Consider the following 25970-nt stretch of genomic DNA (forward strand, 5'->3'; position numbering starts at 1 on the left):
TTTGAAGACAACTGGCTGTTGGTGATTCATGCCTATCACCCTTGGGAGGCTGAGATAGGGAGGATTGTGGTTCCAGGCTAGCTGGGGCAGAAGCATGTGAGACTCCATCTCAAGGGAAGAAGCTGGGTATGGTGGTATGCAGATGTCATTCTAAGCATGTGTCCAGGTGGGAATCAAGACCCTATCTTAGAAAAAACTAGCACCCCAGGCTGTGAATGTGGCTTAGTGGTAGGGTTGCTTGCCTAGCATGCATGAAGCCCTGGGTTCGATTCCTTAGTACCACATAAATAGAAAAAACTACAAGTGGCACTGTGGCTCACTGTGGTAGAGTGCTAGCCTTGACAAAAAAAAAAAAAAAAGGCAGCTCCAGGACAGTGCCCAGGACCTGAGGAGTTCAAGCCCCAAGACTGGCAAAAAAGAAAAAAAACTAGCATCCAATGTTTTCTCTCATATTTGGAAGTTAGATCTAAAATGCCCAGACTGGACATTGATGAAAGTGAACTATGCAACTTGTGAGTGGAGATGGGAGGGTTTGAGAATGAGGGAACAGATGACACTGTATGAAAAGAAATGTACTTATTACCTGATGTATGTAAATGTAACTCTGCTGTATATCTAAAATAATATCTAAAATAGTAAACTTAAAAAAACACCCAGGACATGAGAAATTATACAGGACTCTAGGCATCCACACACAATGAACCCAGAGGAGGACATTCTTGGGGGAGGAACACAAAGGCACAATGTCTACATGCATCTGATCATATAGTGTTTATTGGGAATGTGGCTTAGTAGTAGAGTGCTTGCCTAGCATGCATGAAGCCCTGGGTTCAATTCCATAGTACCACATACACAGAAAAAGCCACAAGTGGTGCTTTGGCTCAAGTGGTAGAGTGCTATCCTTGAGCAAAAGAAGCCCAGGGTCTAGGCTATGCCTAGGCTCTGAGTTCAAGCCCCAGGACTGGCAAAATAATAATAATGAAAATAAATAATAATAATCCTAGTTACTCAGGAGGCTGAGATCTAAGGATCTCAGTTTAAAGCCAGCCCAGGAAGGAATTAACCACCAGAAAACCAGAAGTAGTGCTGTGGCTCCAAATGGGACAGCATCCAGGCCCCAAGTTTAAGCTCCATGCAGAAATGAACTCCAGGAAATGGAAACAAAAGTTTTTTTCTTTGTTGCTGTTTATTTTCTTTTTGTCTTATCTGTTTTGGGAGTGGTAAGGGAACACACAGTAATGGAGGGACAAAGGGTGAAGCAATGCAGCAGTGGTACTAGACACTGTTGAAAATGAACTATACATCTTGTAGGTGGGGACGGGGGAAGGAAAAACTGTGAGAGAGCAAGGGACGGGGAGACATTGTTCAAACAAAAAAAATGTACTCTTTACCTGACTTATGTAACTGTAACCCCTCTGTATATAACCTTTATAACAATAAAAATACTTTTAAAAAAAAGTATAGGATGGTCAGAGGAGACCAGGCCTGGCTGGCAAAGGAAGAAAGTTTCCTTCACTGGAATGAGGGCAATGCAGCATGGAACTTTCTAGAGTAAGGAGATTATGGCCTATCAGGATGAGACTGGGTGTTCAGAGGACTCAAACTGGGGAGCCAGGTAGTACATGTGAGGAATTGTTCCAGAAGGAGGGGCCAGGACTCCTAAAGTCAAAAAGGCTGGCTCACAACCTGTCATCATAGCTACTCAGGAGATCTGAGGAGCTGAGATCTGATGATCAAGGTTCAAAGCCAGACTGGGCAGGAAAGTCTGTGAGACTCATCTCCAATGAACCACCAAAAAGCCAGAAGTGGAGCTGTGGCTTGAGTGGTAGACCACTAGCCTTGAGCAAAAAAGCTCGGACAGTACACAGCCAGAGTTCAAGCCCCACAATGGGCCAAACAAAACAAAACAGGTAAGAGTTGGCATGGAGAAGTAAGTTGGGGAGCTTAGCTCTCAGCAACCAAGAACCTGAGTGTTCCTGTCCTCCCTCGTCCACTGGGCCAGGCATCCTACCCCCATCTCCTACCCCATCCTTCCAGGCCCCAGGGCTCCGAAGCAGGCCTCACTTCAGCCTTTTATTCTATTTGTCCATCAAATCTCTTGTCCATGATAGTCAGGCTGGGCAGCCCCTGAACCTTTTACAAAAGAGTCCCCATCTCCAACCCCTCCCACCCCCATGGCCCCTTCCCCACAGGCACCCACAGTGTCCATGCTACTGCCCCATCTCTCCTCCAGGACTGAGGCTGAGGGAGGGGGTCAGCTCTCGGGGGTTGAGGGGTCTGACGCCACATCACCAGCAGCCCTCTGCAGCATGTCCAGGGCCTCCCAGAAGAAATCCTTCTGTGCCGCCATCAAGGGCATCCAGCCCACGATCTCCTTCATCTTCTCCATGCGGTCCTGCAATGTAGGGCAACTGTGGATCTGGCTGAGGTACTCCTCACAGGCCCGGGCTGTCCCCCCGGGGTCCTGTGGAGCTCCAGCCCCCAAGCTGGGCTCAGGGCTCCCCACTGCCTTGCTAGGTGGTAGGTCCCGGTAGGCAGGGCCGTGCGCGATGTCATGGCTGGCCAGCATGTAGAGGCACTCTCGTGTAGAGCAGAGCGAACAGGCGCACAGAGGGACCTGGGAAGAGAGAAGGAAGAGGCCTGGTTGAGGGGGGGAATCATGCTGCAAGGGTCCCAAGAAGCGAATCCAGCTCCCTTTTTTGATTTTTGATCCCTTAAGTTTTGTGGGTTTTTTTTGGGGGGGGTCTGGTCGTGGGCCCCGAATTCTGGGCCTGGGTGCTGTCCCTCAGCGCTTCAGCTCAAGGGTAGCGCTCTACCACTTGAGCCACAGCACCACTTCCAGCTTTTTTCTTTTTGCTTATGTGGTGCTGAGGAATCGAACCCAGGGCCTCAGGCATGCAAGTCAAGCGCTCTACCACGGAGCCACCTTCCCAGCCCCTGTTGTTTTGTTTTTTGTTCAAGACTGGTGATCGATCACTTGAACCACAGCTCCACTTTCGGCTTTTTGGTGGGTCATTGGAGATGGACTTTTCTGCCCAGGCTGGCTTTGAAGAATCCTCAGATCTCAACCTCCTGAGTGGCTAAGATTACAGGTGTGAGCCACCAGTGCTCAGCATAATCCAGCTGTTCTGTTGGTTCCTCTCAGATCAGCCTTTACCCAGCAAGTAAACTATACCTGACTAGGTGCCAGGTCAGTGTAAGGCCAAACAAGGACAGCAGGGTTCTGAGGGAGAACCAAGGACAGCTGTGTGTATGGCAGGAAAGGGAAAGAGGTGTGGTGCTGGAAAAATGGAACCACTGGGCGGGCCCCTTGCAGGAGTCTCAGTGTGGTGAGCCATGTGGAGGATTGAGTTTTGAGGCCAGCCTGGTCTACGATGTGAGATAGAAGAGACAGAAGCCGGTGGCTCACACCTGTCATCCTAGCTACTCAGGAGGCTGAGATCTAAGGATCTCAGTTTAAAGCGACTCTAATTTCCAATAAGCCACTAGAAAACCGGAAGTGGTGCTGTGGCTCAAGTGGTAGAGCGCTCACCTTGAGCTGAAGAGCTGAGGGACAGCACCTAGGCCCCGAGTTCAAGCCCCATGACCGAGCAAAAAAAAAAAAAAAAAAAAAAGAGAGAGAGAGAGAGAAATAGAAAGGGAAAGAATGCCAGCAACAGTCCTTAGGGCCAGCAATTTTTCCCTCCCCCTGCATGCCCCCTTGCCATGACCCTGCTCTGACCTTGACATGGAGCTTGACGAAGGAGGCACTCCCCTTCGGCCAACCAGGGAGGCGGCCTCCCGCCCCGCAGCCACAGCCCAGCAGCTCCTTGCTGAAGTCCAAGCCCTGGCTCAGCACCAGGGAATGGTTGAGGCCACACCACAGGGCAATGGGGCGCTGCAGATAGTGCACCTGCACACAATGGAAGGGGCCTTGAGAGGGGAGCATGGGGAACCCCCAGCCAGAGAAGGTTGACAGAAGGCTCAGGACAGAAGGTAACGTAAGGAAGGAAGCAATGGGCCGCCTGCTGCTGCAGACTTGCTCAATCCATTTTTATTTATGTATGTATATATGTATTAATTTATATGTTGATCCTGGGGCTTGAACTCAGTGCTGAGCATTGTGTGTGAGCTCTTTTGCTCAAGGCTAGTGCTCTACCACTTGAGCCACAGTGCCACTTCTGGCTTTTTTGGTGGTTAATTGAAGATAAGAGTCTCAAAGACTTTCCTGCCCGGGCTAGCTTCAAATCTCGATCCTCAGATCTCAACTTCCTGAGGAGCTAGGATTACAGGCATGAGCTACGGTGCCCAGGTATTTGTGCAGGTACTGAGGCTTGTTGAACTCAAGGATTAGGCTGTTTCCCTTAGTTTGAAGCAGTTATGGTTATGTCAGAGTCTGATTGTATCTTTTTTTTTTTTTTGTACTGGTCCTGGGGCTTGAACTGAGGGCCTGGGCACTGTCCCTGAGCTTTTTTGCTCAAGGTAGTGTTGTACTGATTGAGCCAAAGCTCCACTTCTGGCTTTTAGGTGATGAATTAGAGATAAGAATCTCACAGCAAGACTTTCCTGCCTGGGCTGGCTTCAAACGGAGATCTCAGATCTCAGCCTCCTGAGTAGCTAGGATTACAGGCTGAACCACCAACACCTGGCACCTGGCTCTTACTGCACTCTTACTGGCCTTACAATAGCCAGTCCTTCCTGAAGCTCTCTGTGATGTGGCTTTTTGCCCAGCACACCAGTGACATATTCTTTCCAAAGGCACCTGGCTGCTAACTTCCAGGGCTTTTCCTGTATGATCATTCTCTTGAGTGCATTGGCACTCCAATTCCAAAGACACAGGTAAGAGAAGTGGAGCTGTAGCTCAAGTGGTAGAGCTCTGTCCTTGAGCGAAAAAGCTAAGAGACAGTGCTTATGTCCTGAGTTCAAGCCCCAGTACCAGCACACACAACTCACACACACACAACCAAACAAGACAAAACCATGGTATGACACTTTTCTCCATTTCTCACTCGCCACTAGCTACCACCTCCTCATAGTTCTAAAATACACTATGGGGGTCATGATACCTGTCCCACCATCCCCTTGATGACTATAATGGCTACTGCCCCCATTTGCCCTTTTGTCTTTGCTTTTGTCATTTCAATCTTTTTTTTTTTTTTTTTGTCGGTCATGGGGCCTGAACTCTGGGCCTGGGCGCTGTCCCTCAGCTCTTCAGCTCAAGACTAGCGCTCTACCATTTGAGCCACAGCACCACATCTGGCTTTTTTCTTTTTGTTTATGTGGTGCTGAGGAATTGAACCCAGGACCTCATGCATGCAAGGCAAGCACTCTACCACTGAGCCACCTTCCCAGCCCCAACTGTCATTTCAATCTTGAGTTGCCAGAACAGTCAGCCCTTTACTTTCACTGTAAAAAAAAAAAAGTCCAAATTCCCACTCTTTTTTTCTTCATCAAACCAGCAATTAGTTTGGAGGGGCCTGTTCATTTTCCCCTCAAATTGGTCCTAAACCCACTCTTTTCCATTCTCACTGCCTGTACCAGCCCCCTAGGCCTTCCCCAGCCTCTGGTGCCCTAGGGCAAGCTGACCTGCTCCATCACCCATGCGACAGCACTGTCACTATGGCTCCTGGCTTGTGAACACTGCCTCTCAGCTCACCCATCTCCAGAGACCCTCTCTGCTTCTAGCCAGCCAACTACATGCTAGCTTCACCCCCTAACCCCATCCTCAAGACAGAGATGCCCTTCCCCACCTAGCCCCACCTGAATCCTGTGTCTAACCCACCAGGCCTACTTCTCTCTTCTTCTAGTTACTCTAGCCACACACCCTTCACACACACACACACACACACACACACACACACACACACACACACACACACACACACACACACACACACACACACACACACACACACACACACACACACACACACACACACACACACACACACACACCGCCCCTGTAAATTCCAATGTATAACACACAGATCTGGCCTTCTAAGTGCCAGCCCTGGGAAAGGCCTGGCACATTGGGGAGAGATAAGTGCTCCATGGAGACAGGGAAACTGAAAAGTGGAGAGAGAGCCTTTCTTACCTGTGTGGGCTCTCCTCGGTCCATCTTGTCCCCTGTCCCCAGCTGCCCATATCTATTATTTCCCTGCATAAAGATTCGGCCAAATTCATCCACCAGGCCAACGTGATTGTAGCCAAGAGCACAGAATAGGATCTGGGAAGGGTGACAGGAGGACAGGGAGGCACTTGGTTTCCTTTCAAGGAATTCTGGAATTTCTGACACAACCAACTGCTAATCTTCCCTCCTTCCCCACCCCCAGCTGATTTCTTTTCACCTGCTCAACTCCTAGCCCATTGATCAACCCTTGGATTCCCACTTACAGTGCAGTCTCTCCCACTTCTGGTCTGCCCAGGCCCCAGCACCCTACCTTAGCAGGCAGCGAGAGAGCAAGCGGCATCTGCTGGTCCAGCGGATCAAAGGCTTGAAGGGTCCCAAAGAGATCACGATACACCCCTGGGGTATGCACCTCAAAATATACTCCCCCCTGGTCTGGGGGGTCAGGAGCCCTCAGCTCAGCAGCTTTGGGCACCCATTTTCCTAAGCATAAGACCCCACCTGGGATAAAGCTGTAAGATTCAAGGTGTCTCAACACCTGTGAGAGACCCCTCAATGCTAACCCCAGGTAGGGGGAGGGGCTAGGATCCCATAAAGACTTCACACTTCAGGGATAGAAAGAGGGCAAGGGGTGTCCATCATGTGGAGGGTCTGTCCATGCCCCCCTGGGACATGGACATGGGGTCGTGAGAGGCAGGGAAGCACGTCTTACCAGTGATATAGAGGGTGCTGCTCTGGTTGGAAGCCATGCAGGTTACCCGCAGGTGGGGCAGGCAACGAGACACCTTCCTGAGGGCCAGCTGGACTGTGTAGGAACGTGGCTGGTCCAGCTGGGTCTCATTCACGACCAGAGAGTAGATCTTTCCTTCCTCTGTGGAGGAGAGGAGGCAGGCAGTTGGGGACAAGGGACTCAGCATTTATTTATTATTATTATTATTTTGGTTGGTCGTGGGGCCTGAACTCTGGGCCTGGGCGCTGTCCCTCAGCTCTTCAGCTCGGGACTAGTACTCTACCACTTGAGCCACAGCACTATTTCTGGCTTTTTCTGCTTATGTGATGCTGAGGAGTTGAACCCAGGGCCTCATGCATGGGAGACAAGGACTCTACCACTGAGCCACCTTCCAAGCCCGGGACTCAGCATTTTTATTTTATTTTTTGCCAGTCTTGGGGCTTGAACTCAGGGCCTGGGCACTGTCCCTGAGCTGCTTTTGCTCAAGGCTAGCACTCTACCACTTGAGCCACAGCACCACTTCCTTTTATGTGGTACTCAGGAGCCAGACCCAGGGCTTCATGCATGCCAGGCAAGCACTCTACCATGAAGCCACATTCCCAGCCCTTTGGTGGGACTCAGCATTGTCTGTATTAAAGTCACTCATGCCTCTCCCTCCCCAGGCCACACAGGATGAAGCCTTGACTGCCAGAGTAAGGCTAAAAGAAAAAGGGTCCTCTGGACTTCAAACTAAATGAAGGAACCAAGCTGACTAATAAGGATGTTGGGGAGAATGCAATGTGGCATTCAATTTCTCAGCACCACATAAGCAGAAAAAGCTGGAAGTGGCACGGTGGCTCAAATGGTAGAGCGCTAGCCTTGAGCTGAAGAGCTGAGGGACAGCACGCAGGCCCAGAGTTCAGGCCTCATGATCACCACCAACAATCACAACAAAAAAGAAGAAAGTGGCGGCCAGAGTCACTCAAGCCTTGAGGGTCTGGTCAATACGTAAAGGATACTGGGAAACTGGGATGGGGAGACAGTGTAGGATTTTTTTTTTTAATAGGCATTTATGAGAACAGTGGTTTCCTTTTTTTTTTTTTTTGGTAGGATTCCTTCGTTCCTATGAAATACAGAATTCTAGGCAAAGAGATGGATAAAAGCAGAGCTGGGTGAATGCTAGTGGCTTATTGCTTCTAATCCTAGCTACTCAGGAGGTTGAGAGCTGAGGATCACAGTTTGAAGCCAGCCTAGGCAAGGAAGTTCATGAGACTCTGACCCCAAAGAACCACCAAAAAAAGCCAGAAGTAGAGTTGTGGGCTCAAGTGGTAGAGCACTAGCTTAAACAGCATCCAGGTAGACTGTTTAGATGCAAAACTCCAAGAGGCCCTCCCCTCCCTAGCTTGACTCCAAGAATCTGCTGGGAACATTTGTAAACTACTCCTTCCAGACCACACCTGTGAGCAGCAGTAGGGCCCGATGGGTCTCCTGACCAACCAGCACAATCTGTTTGAAGCTCATAGAGTGATGGAATGTCATCTTGAAGACCCTCTGCCCACTGGACTGCAGGTAGACCTCAACACAGTCGCAGGCCTGGCTGCTGGTTGAGCCTACCACGGCAGGCTGCTCCCGAGTGGCCAAGACATAGAGGTATTTGCGGTAAACTGTGTCACACCTTGGGTCTGAGGCAAACTGTGAAGAAAGGATGTGAGAGTGAGAGTTGAGATGAGGCTGGGAGAAAGTGAATCTGGGAGTGGGGGATGGAAGACTTGGGTCCCAAGGTTGAAAAACAAGGACCCGTTTTTAGATTCCTGGCAAGGGAGGGCATATATCCTAACACCCCTCCTAAGGGAGGGCACTTGGGGGCTGGGCCCTGGAGGAGGGCGGGGGTGGGGGGTGGGTTTGGCTCTCGGCTGCTTACATCTTTGGCTCCTCGACACAACACAACATAGTGGCAGGCCCGCTTCCACTGGATCTGGCCAAGGGTGGAGGAGACCAGGGCATTTTTGAGGAAGAAGAGAGTCCCTACGTAGTCAAGGATGAACACGTGGTCCTTTGTAGGCAAGAAGCGGCGGTAGCCATGGGCTAGCAGGGGTGCGACGCTCTTGCTGAGACATCGGCGGCGACCTCCAAATGCTTGGAAATACAGGCCTTTTGTGTCTGGGGAATGGAAGGAGATGGAAGGTTCAAAGGATTCAGGTAGACATGAGGGGAAAGACTCAGGGCCTAGGGCAAGCTAGATTTTTTCAGACACACTAGTGGTTCAGCTTTTTTTTTTTTTTTCTCCCCATCCCCAGGGCTAGGGAGCTGTGGAAAGCTTAGATCTGCCCCCACCTCAGCCCAGGGCCAGCCACAGGTTTCTTAAGAATTTCTTTAGTGCAACCTTGCATCTGAGAGATCAAGGAAATATAAGAATAGAGAGGCAGAAAGAAGAAAGGAATAACCAGGAAAGATCAGGAACTTCCCCTCACCCCCAGCTGTGGCTCTACTTTGTGGATGGATCTTCTCCCCTAATCTCCCTGTTTGTGAAAGAAGTAATGGGGTTGGGGCTGTCTGGAGAAAGGAGGGAGGAGCTTCATTTTTGATTGGTTGTGGGGCTTCAACTCATGGTCTGGGCACTGTCCCGGAGCTTTTTTGCTCGAGGCTAGTGCTCTAGTACTTCGAGCCACAGCACTACTTCTGGTTTTCTAGTGGTTCATAAGAGATAAGAGTCTCAAAGTCTTTCCTGCCCCAGCTGGCTTTGCACCTAGTTCCTCAGATCTCAGCCTGCTGAGTAGCGAGGATGACAGGCCTGAGCCACCAACACCTGGCTGGAAAAGATCTTAAGTAAAGGTCTCAAGCTCTGTTGTCACAACTAGAGGAGGAGCTGTTAGCTGCTGACCATCCACAAGACACAGGACAGTCCTGCAACTGCTCCTTCTTCCTATGTGTCAAAGATGGGAAACTGGTTTCAAGAAGAGAGCACTGGAGGTGTTGGGGAGCAGGGGTGCTTGTGTGTGATATCTGGAGGAGCTGGTGTGTAGAGGGATGACTCGAGGGCTCTGGGTGGCATGTCTATCAGAGGTCTTAGCATTGTGAAAGGATGTTTGAATCTGGGAGGTTGGCAGAGAGAGCAGAGGTAATCCACTAACTATAGAGCAGGAAGTGCCCCCAATAAGGAACGGACAGAGGCAAGGAGAGGAAGAGGTGCTGGGGAAGGTGTACAGTTCAGAATGGCAGCTCTCTTCCAGGGCCGGACCCCAGAACTCTGCTCGCGGAGGCGTGGGCTGAGCCGGCGGCAGATGCGTCTCCACACGCCCTCAGCGTCGCAGACTTCGTGGAAGTAGCGGCATGTCTGGCCCAGGGCGACCACATCTCTGACCGGAAGAAATGAAATGATGTGCTCCACCTGGTAGGAGGGGGCCGGAGGGGGGAAGTGGGAGTCACTGGCAGTCTCTCCAGTTGTCTGCCCTCTGGTTTTTTGTGTTTTTGTTTTTGGTCTTGTGGCTTTCCTAGGTACTGTCCCTGAGCTTGTTTGCTCAATGCTCAATCACTTGAGCCATAGCTCCATTTCTGGCTTGTTTTTGGTGGTTAATTGGATATAAGAGTCTCACGAGCCGGGTGCCGGTGGCTCACACCTGTAATCCTAGCTACTCAGGAGGCTGATCGCGGTTCAAAGCCAGCCCGGGCAGCAAAGTCCGTGAGACTCTTATCTCCAATAAACCACCAGAAAACCGGAAGTGGTGCTGTGGCTCAAGCAGTAGAATGCTGGCCTTGAGCTGAAGAGCGCAAGGACAGCGCCCAAGCCGAGAGATCAAGCCCCACGACAAGAGATCAAGCCCCATGATCAAGGCCCAAAGGGAAAAAAAAAAAAAGGCTCACAGACTTTCTTGCCTGGGCTAGCTTTGAACTGTGATCCTCAGATCTCAGCTTCCTGAGTTGCTTAGCTAAGATCTACAGGTGTGAGCCACTGGCACCCAGCCTGCCCCTTCATTTTTAAGTCCTGGGGCTTGAACTCAAGGCCTGGACGCTGTCCCTGAGCTGCTTTTGCTTAAGGCTAGCACTCTACCACTTGAGCCACAGTGCCACTTCCGGCTTTTTCTGTGTATGTGGGACTGAGGAATCAAACCCAGGACTTTATGCATGCTAGGCAAGCCCAGTACCACTGAGCCACATTCCCACCCTTGCCACCCCATTTTTAATACTTCCCATGAAAGACTCACCAGCTCTGGGGGGAACAACTGAACAGAAATAGGGTTCCCTCTCCCCTTCTTTTCTTCACCCCTAGATTCTGGGCCACAAGAAGGGCAGGTCCGCTTTACCTATGTGAGGAGAATGGAGAGCATGGGGGTTTGGTGCATCAGGCCCCTCCTCAAGCTGTCAGTCTTTCAAGCACTCTTATCTAGCTACTAATCTAACTCCAGCTGTGTGCTGTCCGGGTCCTCCCTTCTTCCAGATCCCAGGGTCCTCCCTCCCTGTCTGCCTGCCTGTCCTCTGGCCCATCCCCAGATTTCTGTCTGAATGCTCTCTGCTTCCTACCCTTCCCTTGCCTGTACACCCCCCTCACCCTGCGCCCCTCCTCCCATGTGCACAGCCCAGTCAATATTTGCGGCTTCTGTCTCCAGTTTCTCCTCACCATCCTGACCAGCCCCTCCCTTCTCCTGCCCTCATCTCTCCGGGACCCTGTCCCCGCTGCTGCCTTTCCCACACCATGTCCCTGCCTGGGCTTGGGGACCTCTGGGGGCCCCTTCTCCCTCCTAAGCCCCTCCCCCATGGAGTCTGGGACAAACAAACCCATCTGTGACCTCACTGTTCAGTTCACTGTGACCTATCTTCCTTAACTTGGCCCAGAAGCTGGATCCTAGATTCTAGCTCAGCTTTTAGTCACTAGATGGCTCATGGGATATGGATATTACTGGAGAAATAAATTGTGAACTACTGATAGATGAGGCCTTGATTTTGAAGAAGTAGGTCTTTCCCACTTGAGGATAGATTTGTAGCTTGAGTATAAACTCAGGGGGGAAAAAAGAAGAAAAAGGTATCCGTTTTGACATGTTGGAGAGAAAAAGGACCCTTGTGCTGCCCTCCTAGCTCACTAAGGTATTTGTCAGATAAAAGCAGAAATAATTTGGTACAATTCTCATGAAGACACACTTGAAAGCATACTGCATTCCTGGGGACCAGCAACATCATTCCATTTACAAGAAACAAGTGGTAAGGTAGAGGAAAGGAACTGATTGGCTCTGAAAACTTAAAAAGAATCATCCTAAGCTAAGAAGCTTACCAGGAAAATTACCAGGACAAAGAGGTAAGGTTGTGTGTGACCAGGTAGGAAGGAACAAATCTATTTGCAGCAATAAATCAAGGAATGGCTTTTCCAGGGACTCAATGGAACCCCCTCCTGTGAGACAACCGATCCATACTGCACAGGATTCATTCATCATTACAGGTCTATTCATTGACTGTTCCAGCTGTCAATGAATAGACTGTCCACTCATCTCTAGCTCCCTTATTTATTGCAACTGTCCAGAAATACCTAAGAAGGATTTTTAATCTTTGTGCGTGTATGTGTGCATACTGGTAGTAAGAGTTTCAACTCAGGGACTGGGTGTTGTCCCTTAACATTTTTGCTCAAGGCTGGCATTCTACTACTTGAGCTACTCTTCTGGCTTTTTGCTAGTTAACTGTAAGTAAGTCTTACAGACTTTTCTGCCCAAGCTGGCTTTGAACTTGAATCCTCAGATCTCACCTCTGGAGTAGCTAGGGCTACAAGTGAGAGCCACTAGTACCTGGCACTGGTAATTCAATATTCAGGCATATGGATATCTCATATGCAATTTAGAAGACAGCAAACTTGTTACAGGTGGCCAGACAACTATCAGCACCGGAAGAGGGTACTACTGGGGTCTTAAGTAATTACATTAGGCTCTCCAAGTGAACAGAAAATATTGTTGTATCTTGCATTATGGGAACTCTTTTCTCCATTTTACCCCCAAAAAAGCAAATAGAGGTTTCAAAGATAAAGCAGGAAAGACTCCTGTGTGGAGGATTAAGATCTGGCTGATGTCAGCTATTAAGATTTTTTGTTGTTGTTGTATGTTCTGTGCAGGTTCTGAGGCTTGAACTCAGGGCTTGAGCACTGTGTTCCTGAGCTTTTTCACTCAAGGCTGGCGCTTTACCACTTGAACTACAGCTTCACTTCCGGCTCTTTTTGCTGGTTAATTGGAGATAAGAGGCTCACGGGCTTTCCTGCCCAGGTTGGCTTCGAACCTGGGTCCTCTGAATAGCTAAGATTTACAGGCCTGAAGCCACTGGCACCTGGTTCTAGATTAGGATCTTGCTGTTTGCCCTTGCTGTGACTCCTCTCTTGTAAAAACGAAGGTCGTGAGGTCCTTTCTAAACTCCTCAGGGGAGGTCACTCCAATCCCTAACCAGGGGGGTCGCGAGACCCACACTTGGCCTTTAATCTCCGCAGCCGGAAATGGCTCCCGTCATCACCACCACCCTGTTTGCACCGGTCCCCTCGGCCTCTCTTACACCCTCGACGCTGTCTAACTTCCCACCAGCTTCCACAAACTACCCCGGTCAGCCCTGCAGAGCACGGGGCCGTGGCGCCCGCTCACTCACTTTACCACCGTCTCAAGTTCTAGCTCACCCGCCTCCTCTTTAGCGAAGGGAACGCCTTCTCGCCCATGCTATTGGTCGGTAGAGCCGTCCCTCAGAGAAGAGGCTGGGAGAGGTTCCCTCCGGAGGTTCTAATTGGCCATCTTGACAAGTCACTCGCCTGTATCTGATTTGCAATTGGTGTTCGCCTCCGCCTCGCGGCCTTGTCACTCTCAAGCTCTGCTAGTTGAGTGCCGGCATCCCCGCCTTCTGCTTGTCCCTGATTGGCTCCATCGCCAGCCCTGGGCATTGTGATTGGATGTAGCTGCGCGGGGCGGGCCGTCCCGCAGCGTCGGCCGTTGGCGAGTGCTCCATTCTTTCCCCCGCCCTTCTCCCGCCGGGCTCCGGCGCCGGAGGCTCCACCCCTCCGCCGGGTTCTGATTAGCCGCTTCCAACGCGTCTCCCGCCTACGATTGGTCCGCTGGGTCCCGGACCCCGTTTCCTCCCACTCGAGGCTACTACGGCGGCTCCCGGGCGGGGGAGGGGAAGGGAGAGACGGCCGGTCCCGTCAGTCAGGCAGCCGGAGCCGCCGGGAGCGGATGGCGGCGGCGGTAGCGGCCCCTCTTGCCGCCGGGGGTGAAGAGGCAGCAGCCACGATCTCCGTACCGGGATCTCCGGGTCTGCCCGGGAGCCGTAGTGCAGAGCGAGCCCTAGAGGAGGCTGTGGCCACCGGGACTCTGAACTTGTCTAACCGACGCTTGAAGCACTTCCCCCGGGGCGCGGCCCGCAGCTATGACCTGTCAGACATCACTCAGGCAGGTGAGTGTGCGCGCGCGCGCGCGGGGGGGACTGGGGTAGGAGGCCGCGACCCTCATTTGCATAGCCACGCCCCCGTCCCGCCCGCGAATGGGGCCCGCCCTTTCACCTAGCCGCCCGGGCGCTCCCTGGCCTTGATTGGCATAAGCCTGCGACCACCCCCTCCCGGTTGTAAGAACCACGGGACAATGAATGGGCGCTCTTGTGGGTTTGCACCGAATGCCCAGTGTGACTGGCCCGGGCGTTGAGAGCCCACTTTATTTGCATAGCGTGCACCTGTACCGTGGTCCCGCCCCTCACCTGGTGGACTCATTTGCATGTTCCCTTCCACCTCGGCTCTGAGATCGTTGCCCTAAAGAAAAACATCCCCCAACAGCTTTTCTAAAACCATTTGTACCTCTCCCTCCTTGTTCGTCTCCAACTTTCTACTCCACTTCCACTACGATCTGAGCAGCCCCCTTCTGTGTATCACCCCTAACAACCGGATGTTTCTGCTGACTTGGCCGTAGCCCCGCCCCCTTAGGTGCCAGGCCCCACTGTTCACTCAGCCAACCCAGAGGAAGGAAGCAAATCTACCTCACTTAACTCTTGTCCCTGAGATTTTCCTCCCGTTATCCTTGACCCCTACAGCTGAGATTCCTCTTCCTTCCTTCATCTGTGAGGTCACTGATGCCTGTGACCTCATAAGAATCCTACAATTTCCATTGCAGTTTCTGCTCTCCCTTTGGAAGGGGGGATGTGGGGGAATTGAGGCAGTTACTGGAAGGAAGGAAATTCCATCTCCTAGCTAGAGGAGTCTCCTCTGGAGACTCTCCTTCTATTCCCTACTAGGTGGCAAGATTCTTCTAATCATGTCCCATCCAGTCTTGTGCCTGTTAATTGAGGGGCGGGGTGGTGGTGCTGGTGGTGGTGCAGGGAACACTGTTATGACAGGTGAGTCAGGCTTCAGCTGCTCGGCCCGCCCTCCGACCTTGGGCTATCAGAAAAGGGGTGGAGCTCAGGAGGTAGGGAACCTCATTCCCTAAGCCCCATCCAAGCCTAGGTTGTTGTATAGTCTATTGCTTCTCACCCAGCTTCGGAATTGGGGTTATGGGGTTGAATGAAAGAGTACATTTCTCCTCCAGTGGGTACATGCTTCTCCCCATTCCCCCATACAACCACTCAGGCTGGACTGGAAAACACTCCCTTTGCGGTTTTGGGAAGAACAGTTTAAAATACTACATTCTCTTGCCCACTACTCAATGAGTGACTTTGGAGAATGGGCAACCCCCTTGAGCCATTTCTAACCCTTCCAGCCTCCCACCCATAAGCTCCAGATTGACCTCAGCAGCTGTGTGACACTGGCCGTCTGTTCCCTTTCCCCTCCCCCTCACTTGTTTTTTTTTTTTTTTTTGACAAAGACCAAATGTTATTCTTTACTTCCTTAGGGCTCTGTCTCAGTGAGTGGACTCTTGGGGAAAACTACCAAGAACTCCCAGCGCCTCCCAGTCCCTGCCCCCACCCAGCCACCTCCCCTAGCATTCCGGCTCAGGGTGCAGCCCCGGTTCCCATGGGTTCACTTGGGTGGCGAAGCAGGGAAAATCCCAGCTTCCTGAGAACCTCTCTCTGCCCTCCCCAATCCTTGCAGGATCCAAGTTCTAGGCCAGGTGGGTTCCATCTGGACAGATCACTCTCCTCTGTGCCTACTCCCCAAGCAGAGTGCTCCTAGTTTAGAGTATAAAGGGGAAGTTGGTAGACAGTCCTTCCTACCCTGTCCTCCACTCTGTCCTTCAACCTAGGTTGAACATTTCAACACTCTGCTTATCCTCTCCTCCTTCCCTCCCTGCTGGTTCTGAGCCTTCCTAGCAAGTTCACTCTGCGCAGGCCCCTGATATTATACCTAGGACTTTGTTCCCTGGCCCCACTTAGTAGGAAGAGTTCTGGGTAGGGGCGGGCCACCATAGCAAAGGAGAAGTGTATTATAGCGCCTTCTCCCACAGCCCACATCCTGTGCCCCTGAGCCCTGCCTCCTCCAGCCTGGGCTCCCTTCCGCTCCGCTCCTCGTGTGTGCCCTGCCACTCTTACCCCATGAGAACTTGCTCTCCACCACTGCATGTACATGGACACATGCAAACACATTTGCAGGCACCGAGGTCGCAGGCAGGTGTTGGATGGGAGGACTCTGGAACTGTCTTTTAGCTATGGCTCAGTGTCTCCTGGGGCAGAGCAGTGGAGCAAACATAAACAGATCCTACCAGCCATGATCTGACGGATTGTTTCTACTTCACTTCCTGTCACAAGATCCATTTCCTTGGGGGATAAGCCCCTGCTTCCCCTCCTAGTAGCTTTTTGCTCCCCCTTCCCTTGGAAGGAGGGCCCTCAAGAAGCTCCCCCAAGTTCTGTTGCCTGGGACTTCCCTTAGCAGGCCTAGGCCCCTCCCAAGTGCAGGCTGAGCTGGGCAAACAGAAACAACAGCTCAGGCTGAGTCTGCAGGCTGAAGAGAACCCCTGGGTCTGGCTGGAGGCTGTTCTGTCCTGAGCCAACATAGTTAGATAAGGAGGGGAAACAGCCTCTTCCCTGTCTCCGTTCCACTCCCTGTCAAATCCAAGATACTTGCAGAGGGACTGAACTCTTGTGGTCTAGGTCAATCTGAGAGGAAATAGAGGAAGGCTGCCCGGGCTGGAGAGAAGGGTGGGGGGAGCCCAGCGCTGAGACAGGGAAGCCCAGAGGGAAAGTACCTGAGAACTTCAGACCCCGTTCAAGCTCACTCCTCTGCCTTCCTCTCCCTCCCAATCTTAGGCAAGCTAGAACTCTGTAGTTCCTCGGTCCTGGGGCCTAGTGAAAAAAATTGTTGTCCAGTGTTAGGAACTTTATATAATCTCTAGAACCAGGATATAGTGACTGACCTTGGCTTCTCCCATGAAGAAAACAAATTGAGATTGGGAGGAAGGGCTTTTTTTTTTTTTCTTTTTTTTGGGTCCGGTTGTGGGGCCTGAACTCTGGGCCTGGGCGCTGTCCCTCAGCTCTTCAGCTCAAGGCTAGTGCTCTACCACTTGAGCCACAGTGCCACTTCCGGCTTTTTTCTTTTTTTTGCTTATGTGGTGCTGAGGAATCGAACCCAGGGCCTCGAGCATGCAAGGCAAGCGCTCTACCACTGAGCCACCTTCCCAGCCCTCATAAGATTCTTTTCTCCAATAAACCATCAGAACATCGGAAGTGGTAGAGCGCTCGCCTTGAGCTGAAGAGCTCAGCGACAGCACCCAGGCCCAGAGTTCAAGCCCCACGAATGACAAAAAGAAAGAGCGTAATGAGAGTAGAGGGTGGAGTTGTTTGGAGGTGGAAGCTAGCAAGAAGGGAGAGACATTATATGCATATAGCACAAGAAAATCCCTTTGTCTAACTTAAAATATTTATTTATTTAGTTATTTGTGCTGGCCTAGGACTGGAACTCAGGATCCTGGGCACTGTCTCTGAATTTTTTTGCTCAAAGCTAGCACAGTTCCACTGGATAATTGGAGATAAGAGTCTCAGAGACTTTGATGTTGCGTTTCCCCCCATTCGTTCCCCCCCCACTCCCCCCACTCCCCCCGGTCATGAGGGCTGAACTCTGGGCCTGGGTGCTGTCCCTCAGCTCTTCAGCTCAAGGCTAGCACTCTACTACTTGAGCCACAGAGCGACTTCTGGCTTTTTTCTGCTTATGTGGTGCTGAGGAATCAAACCCAGGGCCTTATGCATGCAAGGCAAACGCTCTACCACTGAGCCACCTTCCCAGCCCTCCTTAGCTATTTTCCCCTCAAAGCTAGTGCTCTGGCACTTGAGCCACAGCTCTACTTCTGGCTTTTTGGTAGTTAGCTGAAGGTTAGTCTTAGGGATTTTCTTGCTTGGGCTGATTTTGATTTCCTAGCCTGAGTAGCTAGGCTTGCAGCCGACTTCCAAATAGGCTTTCTGTGGGTGTGGGGTGGGCAGATGTGAGTGGGAATAACAGAAAGGAGGTGATTCCAGGCAAGTGACTGAGCCAGGCAGGGAGGCTGCAGTAGAGCCACAGCCTCACCAGCCAGAACAAAAGGCAAGGAAGGGAGGCCCCCAGCTCTCGCCTGTTTCTGACTCTTCCCTCACCTACCCCTAGAGCTGGGGGACCTCCCTCTGGTCCGCCTGGATTTCTCCTGTAACCGTGTTTCCCGCATCCCGGTCTCCTTCTGCCGCCTCAGGCACCTGCAGGTCATTCTGCTAGACAGCAACCCCCTGCAGAGCCCACCTGCCCAGGTGAGGTACGGGCTGGGTGGATGCTGGGATCAGAGGTGGGGTTAGACAGGCGTATGAGAGTCCCTTCCGTAGGCCAGCAGGACCTAGGGGACCTGCTCCCTCCATTCCCTCTTCTCACAGATCTGCCTGAAGGGGAAACTTCACATCTTCAAGTACCTGTCAACAGAGGCTGGGCGGCGTGGGGCTGCTTTAGGGGACCTGGTCCCTTCCCGTCCCCCAAGTTTCAGTCCCTGGTAAGTCCTGATGGGAAAGAAGGATGTCCTAAATACTTCATGCCCCTTCCTGACACAAGGATACTTGCTTGGTCTCTAGGGGAGGGTGGGTGCTGCCTGCATGGGCTGACTGGGTCTCTCTGGCTGGCCCCAAGCCCTGCGGAGGATTTATTTCCGGGACGTCGGTATGATGGTGGGCTGGACTCAGGCTTCCACAGCGTTGACAGTGGCAGCAAGAGGTGGTCTGGAAATGAGGTAAGGTCTCCTTTCCCAGGGTATTTGGGACATCCGTTCTGAAGAGAATCTGTGTTGGTGACCCTTTGTGTGTGGGTACCTTTGTGTGTGTGTGGGGGAGGGTATTGGTGCTTGAACTCAGGGTCTGGGCACTGTCTACCACTTGAACCACAGCTCCACTTCCAGCTTTTTTTTGGTGGTTCACTGGAGATAAGAGTCTCATGCACTTTCCTGCCCAGGCTGGCTTTGAAGTGTGATCCTCAGATCTCAGCCTCCTGAGTAGCTAGGATGACAGGTGTGAGCCACCAGCCTCAGCCTGATATGGCTGAACCTCAGTGGCAAGCTGAGAGTGCTGGAACTCCTTCCCTGTCCTTACTATCCCAGGAAGGACTGGCTCAGCCACTGGCCCATCTCAGTCCTCCCAGGAGCCTGCAGGCCTGGGCCCTGTGAGCCCCTGCAGTGCATGCACGGCCATCCCCCCCCCCCCCTCCCTTTATAGTCAACAGACGAATTTTCGGAGCTGTCCTTCCGGATCTCAGAGCTGGCCCGGGAGCCTCGAGGCCCCCGAGAACGGAAAGAGGATGGCTCTGGTAAGTAAGGAGGGATGGTGTAGATGAGGGTCTCATGTCCCCCATCTGCTCACTCACCCATGCTCCCTGGCCCCTCCAGTGGATGGGGACCCGGACCAGATCGACTTCATTGACAGCCATGTCCCTGGGGAGGAAGAGGAGCGAGGCACTGCTGAGGTGAGAATATCACCACGCCGCTCCTCCAGGAGAGGGGGCTAGTTGGGGAGCACCAAGTGCAGGCCTGTGGGGCGGGGACCAGGCCTCCTCCCTCAGCCCTTACTTGTTCTCTCTCTAGGAACAGCAGACACCGGAATCAAGCCCCGTGCCAGGGGGTGGGGAGAGGGCATTGAGTAGCAGGTATGCCAGACGCTGTGTCCATACTTAGACTCTGTACTAACAACCCTGGCCCCCATCCTTCCTGGACTAGGGTTTCTTTCTTGTCCTGTCTCCCCTCAGACGGGAGGAGCCCACTGGGGAGGAGCGGAGGCGCCCAGACTCCTTACAATTGTGGCAGGAACGGGAGCGGCGTCAACAGCAGCAGAGTGGGGGCTGGGGAGCCCCCAGGAAGGACAGGTGTGGGCGCTCAACCCCTGGGGGGAGCCCCAGAGTACCTCCTGAGTTAGTGGGCTCTGGGGGTCTGTGGCCTTCCTGGTGACACCGACTCTGCCTTTCCTGCTTCTTTCAGTTTCCTGAAGCTGGGACTCAGGGCTGCCGGGGGAGGTACTGCCCCACTCGTGTCTGGCCAGGCCACCTACAAGTAGGTTCCTCTCTGACCCTCTTTCCACCCCTACTCTTTAATCCACCCTCTAAGGCCCTTTCTGTCTCCTCAGCGCCCCCACGAAACTCAGCGCCACCCAGCTGGGAACATCTGGGGGACAGGGAGCTTCTGCACCTGCTCCCCCCGCCCCAGAGCCCAGTTCCATGGCTGGACCAGGTGGGACGGGGACATGGAGGGAAGGATGGGAGTGTGTGGGACACCCAGAGGAGAGAATGTCTTCTCACATGCCTTTGGCTCTGTGTCTCCCCCCCCCACTCCTCCCCCCAATGACAGCACCTGCTTCCCGGCCACTCAGCTCCATGCAGAGACCTAACAGCTTCCTCTTCCGGTCATCCTCTCAGAGTGGCTCAGGTGGGTCTCCTTGCCATCCCCAGCTCTGCCTTAGCTTCAGCCTGTACTAACTTCTCTTTGGGTCCCTCTGGGGTGTAAATCGCCCCTCAAAGGCAGCAGCCGGGGGTAGAGACAGTGATGTCCTCTTCTTCCTGCTAGGCCCTTCTTCACCAGACTCTGCCTTGAGACTTCGGCCATCATCCCAGGATCTGGACCAGAAAGAATTAATGGCTCAACTACGCCAGGTAAAGCAGGGGTGAGGTCTGCATGGGCTGGACCTAGGCTTTTTTTTTTTTTTTTCTTTTCCTTCTTCTTTTGGCGCTGGTCCTGGAGCTTGAGCTCAGAGCCTGGGCACTGTCTTTGAGCTTTTTTGCTCAAAGCTAGCACTCTACCTCTTAAGTCACAGCTCCCTTTCTGGCTTTTTGATAGTTAATTGGAGATTAGAGTCTCATAGACTCAACTTCCAGTCATGATCCTCAGATCTCAGCCTCCTGAGTAGTTAGGATTACAGGAGTGAGCCACCAGCTCAGGCTTGGGCTCAGTGCCCTTTGTCAGGGCTCCCTCAATACCTTCTTTTCTAGCTGGTACCCACCTGAGCTGGGAAGGGGGCAAGTATGTGTTTCCTGCAGATACCACGTGCTCTTCTATTCTGTTCTCAGGTTTTGTTTTTTTTTTTTTTGTGAAAATACTGTACAGAGGGGTTACAATTACATGGGCAAGATAATGAGTACATTTCTTATCAAACATTGTAGCCTCCTCCTTTGTTTTCCCTTCACATCCCTTCCCATCCTCCCCCCACCCAATCCTCCCCCCCCCACCAAAGTTGTAAAGTTCATTTTCCATGTACAACTTGTACATCTCATTGTTGCAATGGGTCCACCTGTATCCCTATTGAAACAATTTTTTTTCCCCTTCCCCTCCACAGATTATACCAACATCAAATACAGTGAAAGCAGGGGTTATACCGTGGGGGAGGGACATACAAAGCAACAAAGAAATCATCTTATAAATGTGTTAGAAACAGTCGCATGAAAGAAAAAAACATTTGAATAGATATCTTAGGGTTCGTTTCCCTAACATCAGCTTATCTGCCCTTTTCTGCTTGAATGTTCTCAGGTTCTTGAGTCACGGCTGCAACAGCCCCTACCTGAGGACCTCACTGAGGCTCTGGCCAGTGGGGTCATCCTCTGTCAGCTGGCCAACCAGTTGCGGCCCCGTTCAGTTCCCTTCATTCATGTGCCCTCACCTGCTGTGGTCAGTTGGGGCCCAAGGGAAGAAGAGGGGCATGGCACCCAGGCTTTGGGGTGCTCTTCCTTACCCTTCTTCTCTACCTCCAGCCAAAGCTCAGTGCCTTCAAGTGTCAGAAGAATGTGGAGAATTTCTTAGAAGCTTGTCGAAAAATGGGGGTGCCTGAGGTATGGGGACTGATCCCTGCTCTAACGGGTGGTGGTTTCTGGGGCTCAGCTGAGCACCATGCATGGATGGTGGGGTTCTGTTCACAGGGGTGTCTGCTCCCAGAGAAAGCACGTCCGCATGCTCCACCTGCATGTGTCCTGCCCCGCATGTCTGAGTGTTGGTGTGGTTCTAGTCCTGGCATGGGGGAGACAGGGTGGGGGAAGGACTAGGTGCTGGTGCTGACTGCTGTCCTTTGTACTTGTCCATCTGTCCTGCCCTCCCTTCCCAGGCTGACCTCTGCTCGCCCTCAGATCTCCTCCAGGGCACTGCCCAGGGCCTACAGACCACACTGGAGGCTGCATTGCGGGTGGGGAGCAAGGCCCCTCCGCCAGTCTGGCCCCCTTCTGGTCTTGGCGGCTTCATCCTCTTCTACGTGGCCTTCATGCTGCTGCTCTATGTCATCTACACTCGGCTTCTGGGTTCCTAGGACTGAAGTCACCTCTCCCCTTCCCCTCTTCTATTTATGACTCCTACCAACCCTGTCCCCACCAGTGGTGCCTTCAGACCCTACCAAAGACACTAGTGTCCTCCCTTATGAACACTGACCTCAGAGCCCCCTCCTCTGGTGTGCCCAGACCTTGGGCAGAGCCTTTGGCCTCCTTCCTGTAGCCCCTCCCTGTCTCTGCTGATGGTGCCTTCATACCCTCTCCCACCCCACCCCACCCACGCTATCTGCCCCCCAGGGGCACTTGGATCTTTCCTTCCACCCCCGCTTGCTGCTATGGGGGCCTAAATTATCTCTGTTTTGTAGAGAGAATTCTATATTTGTAGGCCATGCGGGGGCCCAGGCTGGGCCTCTGGCTTTGTGTATAAACTGTACAGACTAACTGTGTGTGCATGTGTGTTTTTGTCTGCTCCTGCTGTGCCATGCGGCCATGTGCCAGCCTGAGCCAGCACTGCCCTGTCCCCAGCCTCCTGTCCCCGATGCCCTGTCCCTGACCTTCTGAATCCCTGATCTCCTGCCCCTGACCTCCTGTCTCTGGCTTGACCCCTGTGAGCTCTGTGCTGCTGGCTGTGTGGCGCCTTGGCCCCCAGGGGGCTTTGTCTGGCGGGAACCCCCTCCCCCGTGCGGGGAACCGGACCTGACCTGGCCCTCCCCCCAGGAGTCCCTGTGCCAGCCCCACCACATCCTAGAAGACGAGGGGGGCCCGGGCGGGGGCCTCCCCCACATCGCCGCCGTGGTCCGCGCGCTGCTGGAGAGCCCTTAGGGGTGGAGGTGTGGAAGATGCCAGGCTTCTGCCCGAAACCAGGACTTGGCGGGGGCACCCTGTGCCCTTAGCCGCCGTTCGGCAGGGCTGGGCCTGGGTGGGAGCCCCGCAGGTGCGAGAGCGCAATAAAAGGCCCACAGCCTGGGTCGGCCCTCAGGTGTGCGTGTCTGTGGGTGACCAGCGCGCGTGCGTGCCCCATCTGCGAATGAGCCAGCGCGCGTGCGTGCTCTGGTCTCTGAGGGGGCCAGAGCGCATGCGTGCCTGCGCGTGCACGCTCGGGTCTGTGAGCGAGCAGTGCGTGTGCACGTCACGGGCATGCCCAGCCCCACCGCCAGGGGGCGCACTGGAGGCAGCAGAGGCGGGGAGCCACACGTGGCTGGAGCCGCGCAGGCGTCGTCGTGGGCGACGCCTGGGAGGGAGGCGAGCGGCCTCGTGACTGAGGGCGCAGGCCTTGCTCACTCCCACTCAGTATGCTGTCCTGGCCGTGCGCGCCCCAGGGCGCGAGCGACGGGGGCATGGCGGAGGTGGGCGTGGAGGAGGGAGGCAGGGAGGACGCAGAGGAGCCTGGGGAGGAGGAGGACGTGGAGGAGCAGGATCCGGGAGAGGAGGAGGAGGAGGACGCGGAGGAGCAGGGAGAGGTCGCCGAGCAGCACGAGCAGGGCGGCGGGCAGAGCCCGGCCCGGAGCCCTGGGGAGCCGGCGGACGCAGCTTGGGCACCGGCCAGGTGAGGACGGGCGCTGCCATGGAGAATGCCCACGGCGGCGGAGGGAGGGGGAAGCACCCCGGGGGGGGGCCCGCCGGTGTCCCGTGCGCACCCCGGCAGCGCATCGCATCCTCTCTCCCCAGCCTCCATCTCCAGGCCTCCAGCCCCTTGCACTCGCGGGCCGGGCCCTGGGTCCAGCAGGAGCTGCTGCCGCGCTGCCCCCCACATCTGGTGACTGGGCAGCCCCCAGCAAGTCCAGGTAGGCCCGGGCCTTGCTGCCTTCATCCAAGCCTCACCCCCATACTTTTTTAATCCTTCCCAGTCCTGGGGCTTCGAATTCAGGGCCTGGGCACTGTCCCTGAGCTCTTTTCACTCAAGGTGGGTGTTCTACCACTTGAGCCAGCACTCCACTTTTTGCTAGTCTCAAATACTTCTCTTACAGACTTTTTTTTCACAACTCCACTTCTGGTTTTTTGGTGGTTCCTTGAAGATAAAGAGTCTCATGGACTTTCCTGCCCAGGCTGGCTCTGAACCCCAATCTTCAGATCTCAGCCTCCTGAGTAGCTAGGACTACAGGCATGAGCCACCAGCACTTGGCCTAAAACCTTTTATTTTTATTTATTTATTTATTTTTTTGGTTGGTCGTGGGGCTTGAACTCTGGGCCTGGGCGCTGTCCCTCAGCTCTTCAGCTCAAGGCTAGCGCTCTACCACTTGAGCCACAGCGCCACTTCCAGTTTTCTGGTGGTTTATTGGAGATAGGAGTCTCACGGTCTCTTCTGCCCGGGCTGGCTTTGAACCTCCATCCTCAGATCTCAGCCACCTGAATAGCTAGGATTACAGGCGTGAGCCACCAGCGCCCGGCAAAACCTTTTATTTTTAATGTGGTACTGAGACTTGAACTTAGGGCCTTGCTTTTGCTAAGTTTGTGCTTTACCCCTTGAGCCTCATCTCTAGCTGGCGGGCCTGTTCTAATCTTTTCAAGTGTGCCCCTGCAGTCCCACCTGCCCCTAAGATGACGTGGGAGGTGACCTCTTCAAGGACGGCTGTTCTGTCACCGTGGGACCCTAACTATGAGTCTAAAACAAGATCTCATCTGACTTGGGTAAGTTGGGGAGACCTTGTGGCTCTGGCTTGGGGTGGCCCAGGTGTCTTGAGAAGGGTCGGAGGCTCCAGTGACCTTTCCTGCCTTCCACAGGGGCCCGGCTGTGGGTCAGGTGCCTCCTTCTCTAACCGGACCATGTGTCATCCTTCTTTCTACCCCTTGTACGAGGCAGCTGGCAGGGGGTACCCTCAGCCAGTGCCTCCCGGAAGGCATCATCATAATGGACAATCCATGCCCAGGGATGCAGGTATTTCCTGCAGCTCCCCTCCCTATCCCCAGTGCTGCACAAACCCCACTGTACTGCTTCCCAGTGGGAGCCCCCAGGCCACACACACCCTGCCCCCCAACACACACACACCAGGCTCTCCTCCCCAGGAGTCCCAGTGATGTGTCGGGAAGACTTCTTTCTCTTGGATCCTCTGCTGCCACATGGACAGCGTGTTCCTCTGTACCTGGCTGAGCCTCCTCATCAGGTGAGATCGAATCTCTCTCCTGCCCAGAACCCTCACACACACATTCCAGCCTCTGCACAGGGCCAGGGAGGAGGAACCATTGCCCCCCTCTCTTTTCAGGCCATGGGCCCCATGAAGCTGCTGCTCCTGCCACCTGTCATGACCCCCTGGGTATATCCCTCTGCACCCCAGGGCAGTTCCACCACAGCCTGGCTCAGCGGGCCGGAGCTGATTGCCCTCACCGGCCTGCTGCAGATGAGCCAGGGAGAGCAGAGACGCAACCTTGCAGAGGTTCCCTTGGCCTCCACCAGCCTTCCAGAGCCCAACTCCAACCCTCAGGAGACCAGTGGTCATCAGAGCTGCTGTGATAGCACCAGCCCGTCTGTCACTCAGGGTCCAGACTCTCACTGTTCATAATGCACCCACCCCCCACCCCCAGCTAGTGCAGTTTCCTCTTGCCTAGCCTGATAT

General features: G+C 53.6%; 3 protein-coding genes across 5 annotated transcripts; 2 read left to right on the plus strand and 1 right to left on the minus strand.

Annotated features, from left to right (window-relative positions):
* Positions 1-2202: 2202 nt before the first annotated feature.
* Fbxo24 (F-box protein 24) lies at positions 2203-13772 on the minus strand. 2 transcript variants are annotated; one of them, XM_013031784.1, is made up of 10 exons: positions 13450-13772; positions 11018-11116; positions 10020-10203; positions 8737-8975; positions 8273-8507; positions 6819-6977; positions 6420-6541; positions 6074-6205; positions 3722-3892; positions 2203-2617 (listed from the first exon to the last, which is right to left on the minus strand). In XM_013031784.1, the coding sequence occupies exons 1-10, from the start codon at positions 13486-13488 to the stop codon at positions 2255-2257; spliced, it is 1743 nt and encodes a 580-aa protein (XP_012887238.1). In that variant the 5' UTR covers positions 13489-13772; the 3' UTR covers positions 2203-2254. The 2 variants fall into 2 exon arrangements, with proteins under 2 accessions (XP_012887238.1, XP_012887237.1); XM_013031783.1 differs by lacking the exon at positions 13450-13772 and adding an exon at positions 11362-11569.
* Positions 13773-13912: 140 nt separating this feature from the next.
* Lrch4 (leucine-rich repeats and calponin homology (CH) domain containing 4) lies at positions 13913-23397 on the plus strand. The gene is made up of 16 exons (XM_013031717.1): positions 13913-14216; positions 15045-15146; positions 18319-18455; positions 18576-18688; positions 18823-18922; positions 19401-19491; positions 19571-19647; positions 19766-19827; positions 19927-20043; positions 20156-20227; positions 20301-20404; positions 20516-20599; positions 20738-20823; positions 21695-21832; positions 21916-21993; positions 23137-23397. Exons 1-16 carry the CDS (start codon positions 13997-13999, stop codon positions 23239-23241), a joined length of 1686 nt encoding a protein of 561 aa, XP_012887171.1. The 5' UTR covers positions 13913-13996; the 3' UTR covers positions 23242-23397.
* A 99-nt stretch (positions 23398-23496) lies between these two features.
* Positions 23497-25970, plus strand: Sap25 (Sin3A-associated protein, 25kDa). Of its 2 annotated transcripts, none has more exons than XM_013031787.1 (6): positions 23497-23965; positions 24088-24203; positions 24941-25047; positions 25141-25294; positions 25423-25520; positions 25620-25970. In XM_013031787.1, exons 1-6 carry the CDS (start codon positions 23712-23714, stop codon positions 25914-25916), a joined length of 1026 nt encoding a protein of 341 aa, XP_012887241.1. In that variant the 5' UTR covers positions 23497-23711; the 3' UTR covers positions 25917-25970. The 2 variants fall into 2 exon arrangements, with proteins under 2 accessions (XP_012887241.1, XP_012887242.1); XM_013031788.1 differs by having other exon boundaries at positions 25692-25970.

The sequence above is a fragment of the Dipodomys ordii genome, unplaced genomic scaffold, assembly GCF_000151885.1.
Source record: "Dipodomys ordii isolate 6190 unplaced genomic scaffold, Dord_2.0 Scaffold143, whole genome shotgun sequence".
NCBI lineage: Eukaryota > Metazoa > Chordata > Mammalia > Rodentia > Heteromyidae > Dipodomys > Dipodomys ordii.

Coding starts and splice junctions, on each gene's coding strand:
- Sap25 (XM_013031787.1), top strand. CDS start 23,712: ATGCTGTCCTGGCCGTGCGCGCCCCAGGGCGCGAGCGACGGGGGCATG. Junction 24,204..24,940: donor GCAGCCCCCAGCAAGTCCAG/GTAGGCCCGGGC, acceptor GTGCCCCTGCAG/TCCCACCTGCCCCTAAGATG. Junction 25,295..25,422: donor ATCCATGCCCAGGGATGCAG/GTATTTCCTGCA, acceptor TCTCCTCCCCAG/GAGTCCCAGTGATGTGTCGG.
- Lrch4 (XM_013031717.1), top strand. CDS start 13,997: ATGGCGGCGGCGGTAGCGGCCCCTCTTGCCGCCGGGGGTGAAGAGGCA. Junction 18,923..19,400: donor AGAGGTGGTCTGGAAATGAG/GTAAGGTCTCCT, acceptor CTCCCTTTATAG/TCAACAGACGAATTTTCGGA. Junction 19,648..19,765: donor AGGAGCGAGGCACTGCTGAG/GTGAGAATATCA, acceptor TTCTCTCTCTAG/GAACAGCAGACACCGGAATC.
- Fbxo24 (XM_013031783.1), bottom strand. CDS start 11,568: ATGGGGGAGGGGCTTAGGAGGGAGAAGGGGCCCCCAGAGGTCCCCAAG. Junction 6,542..6,818: donor CAGCACCCTCTATATCACTG/GTAAGACGTGCT, acceptor CTGACCCCCCAG/ACCAGGGGGGAGTATATTTT. Junction 6,206..6,419: donor CTCTCTCGCTGCCTGCTAAG/GTAGGGTGCTGG, acceptor CACCCTTCCCAG/ATCCTATTCTGTGCTCTTGG.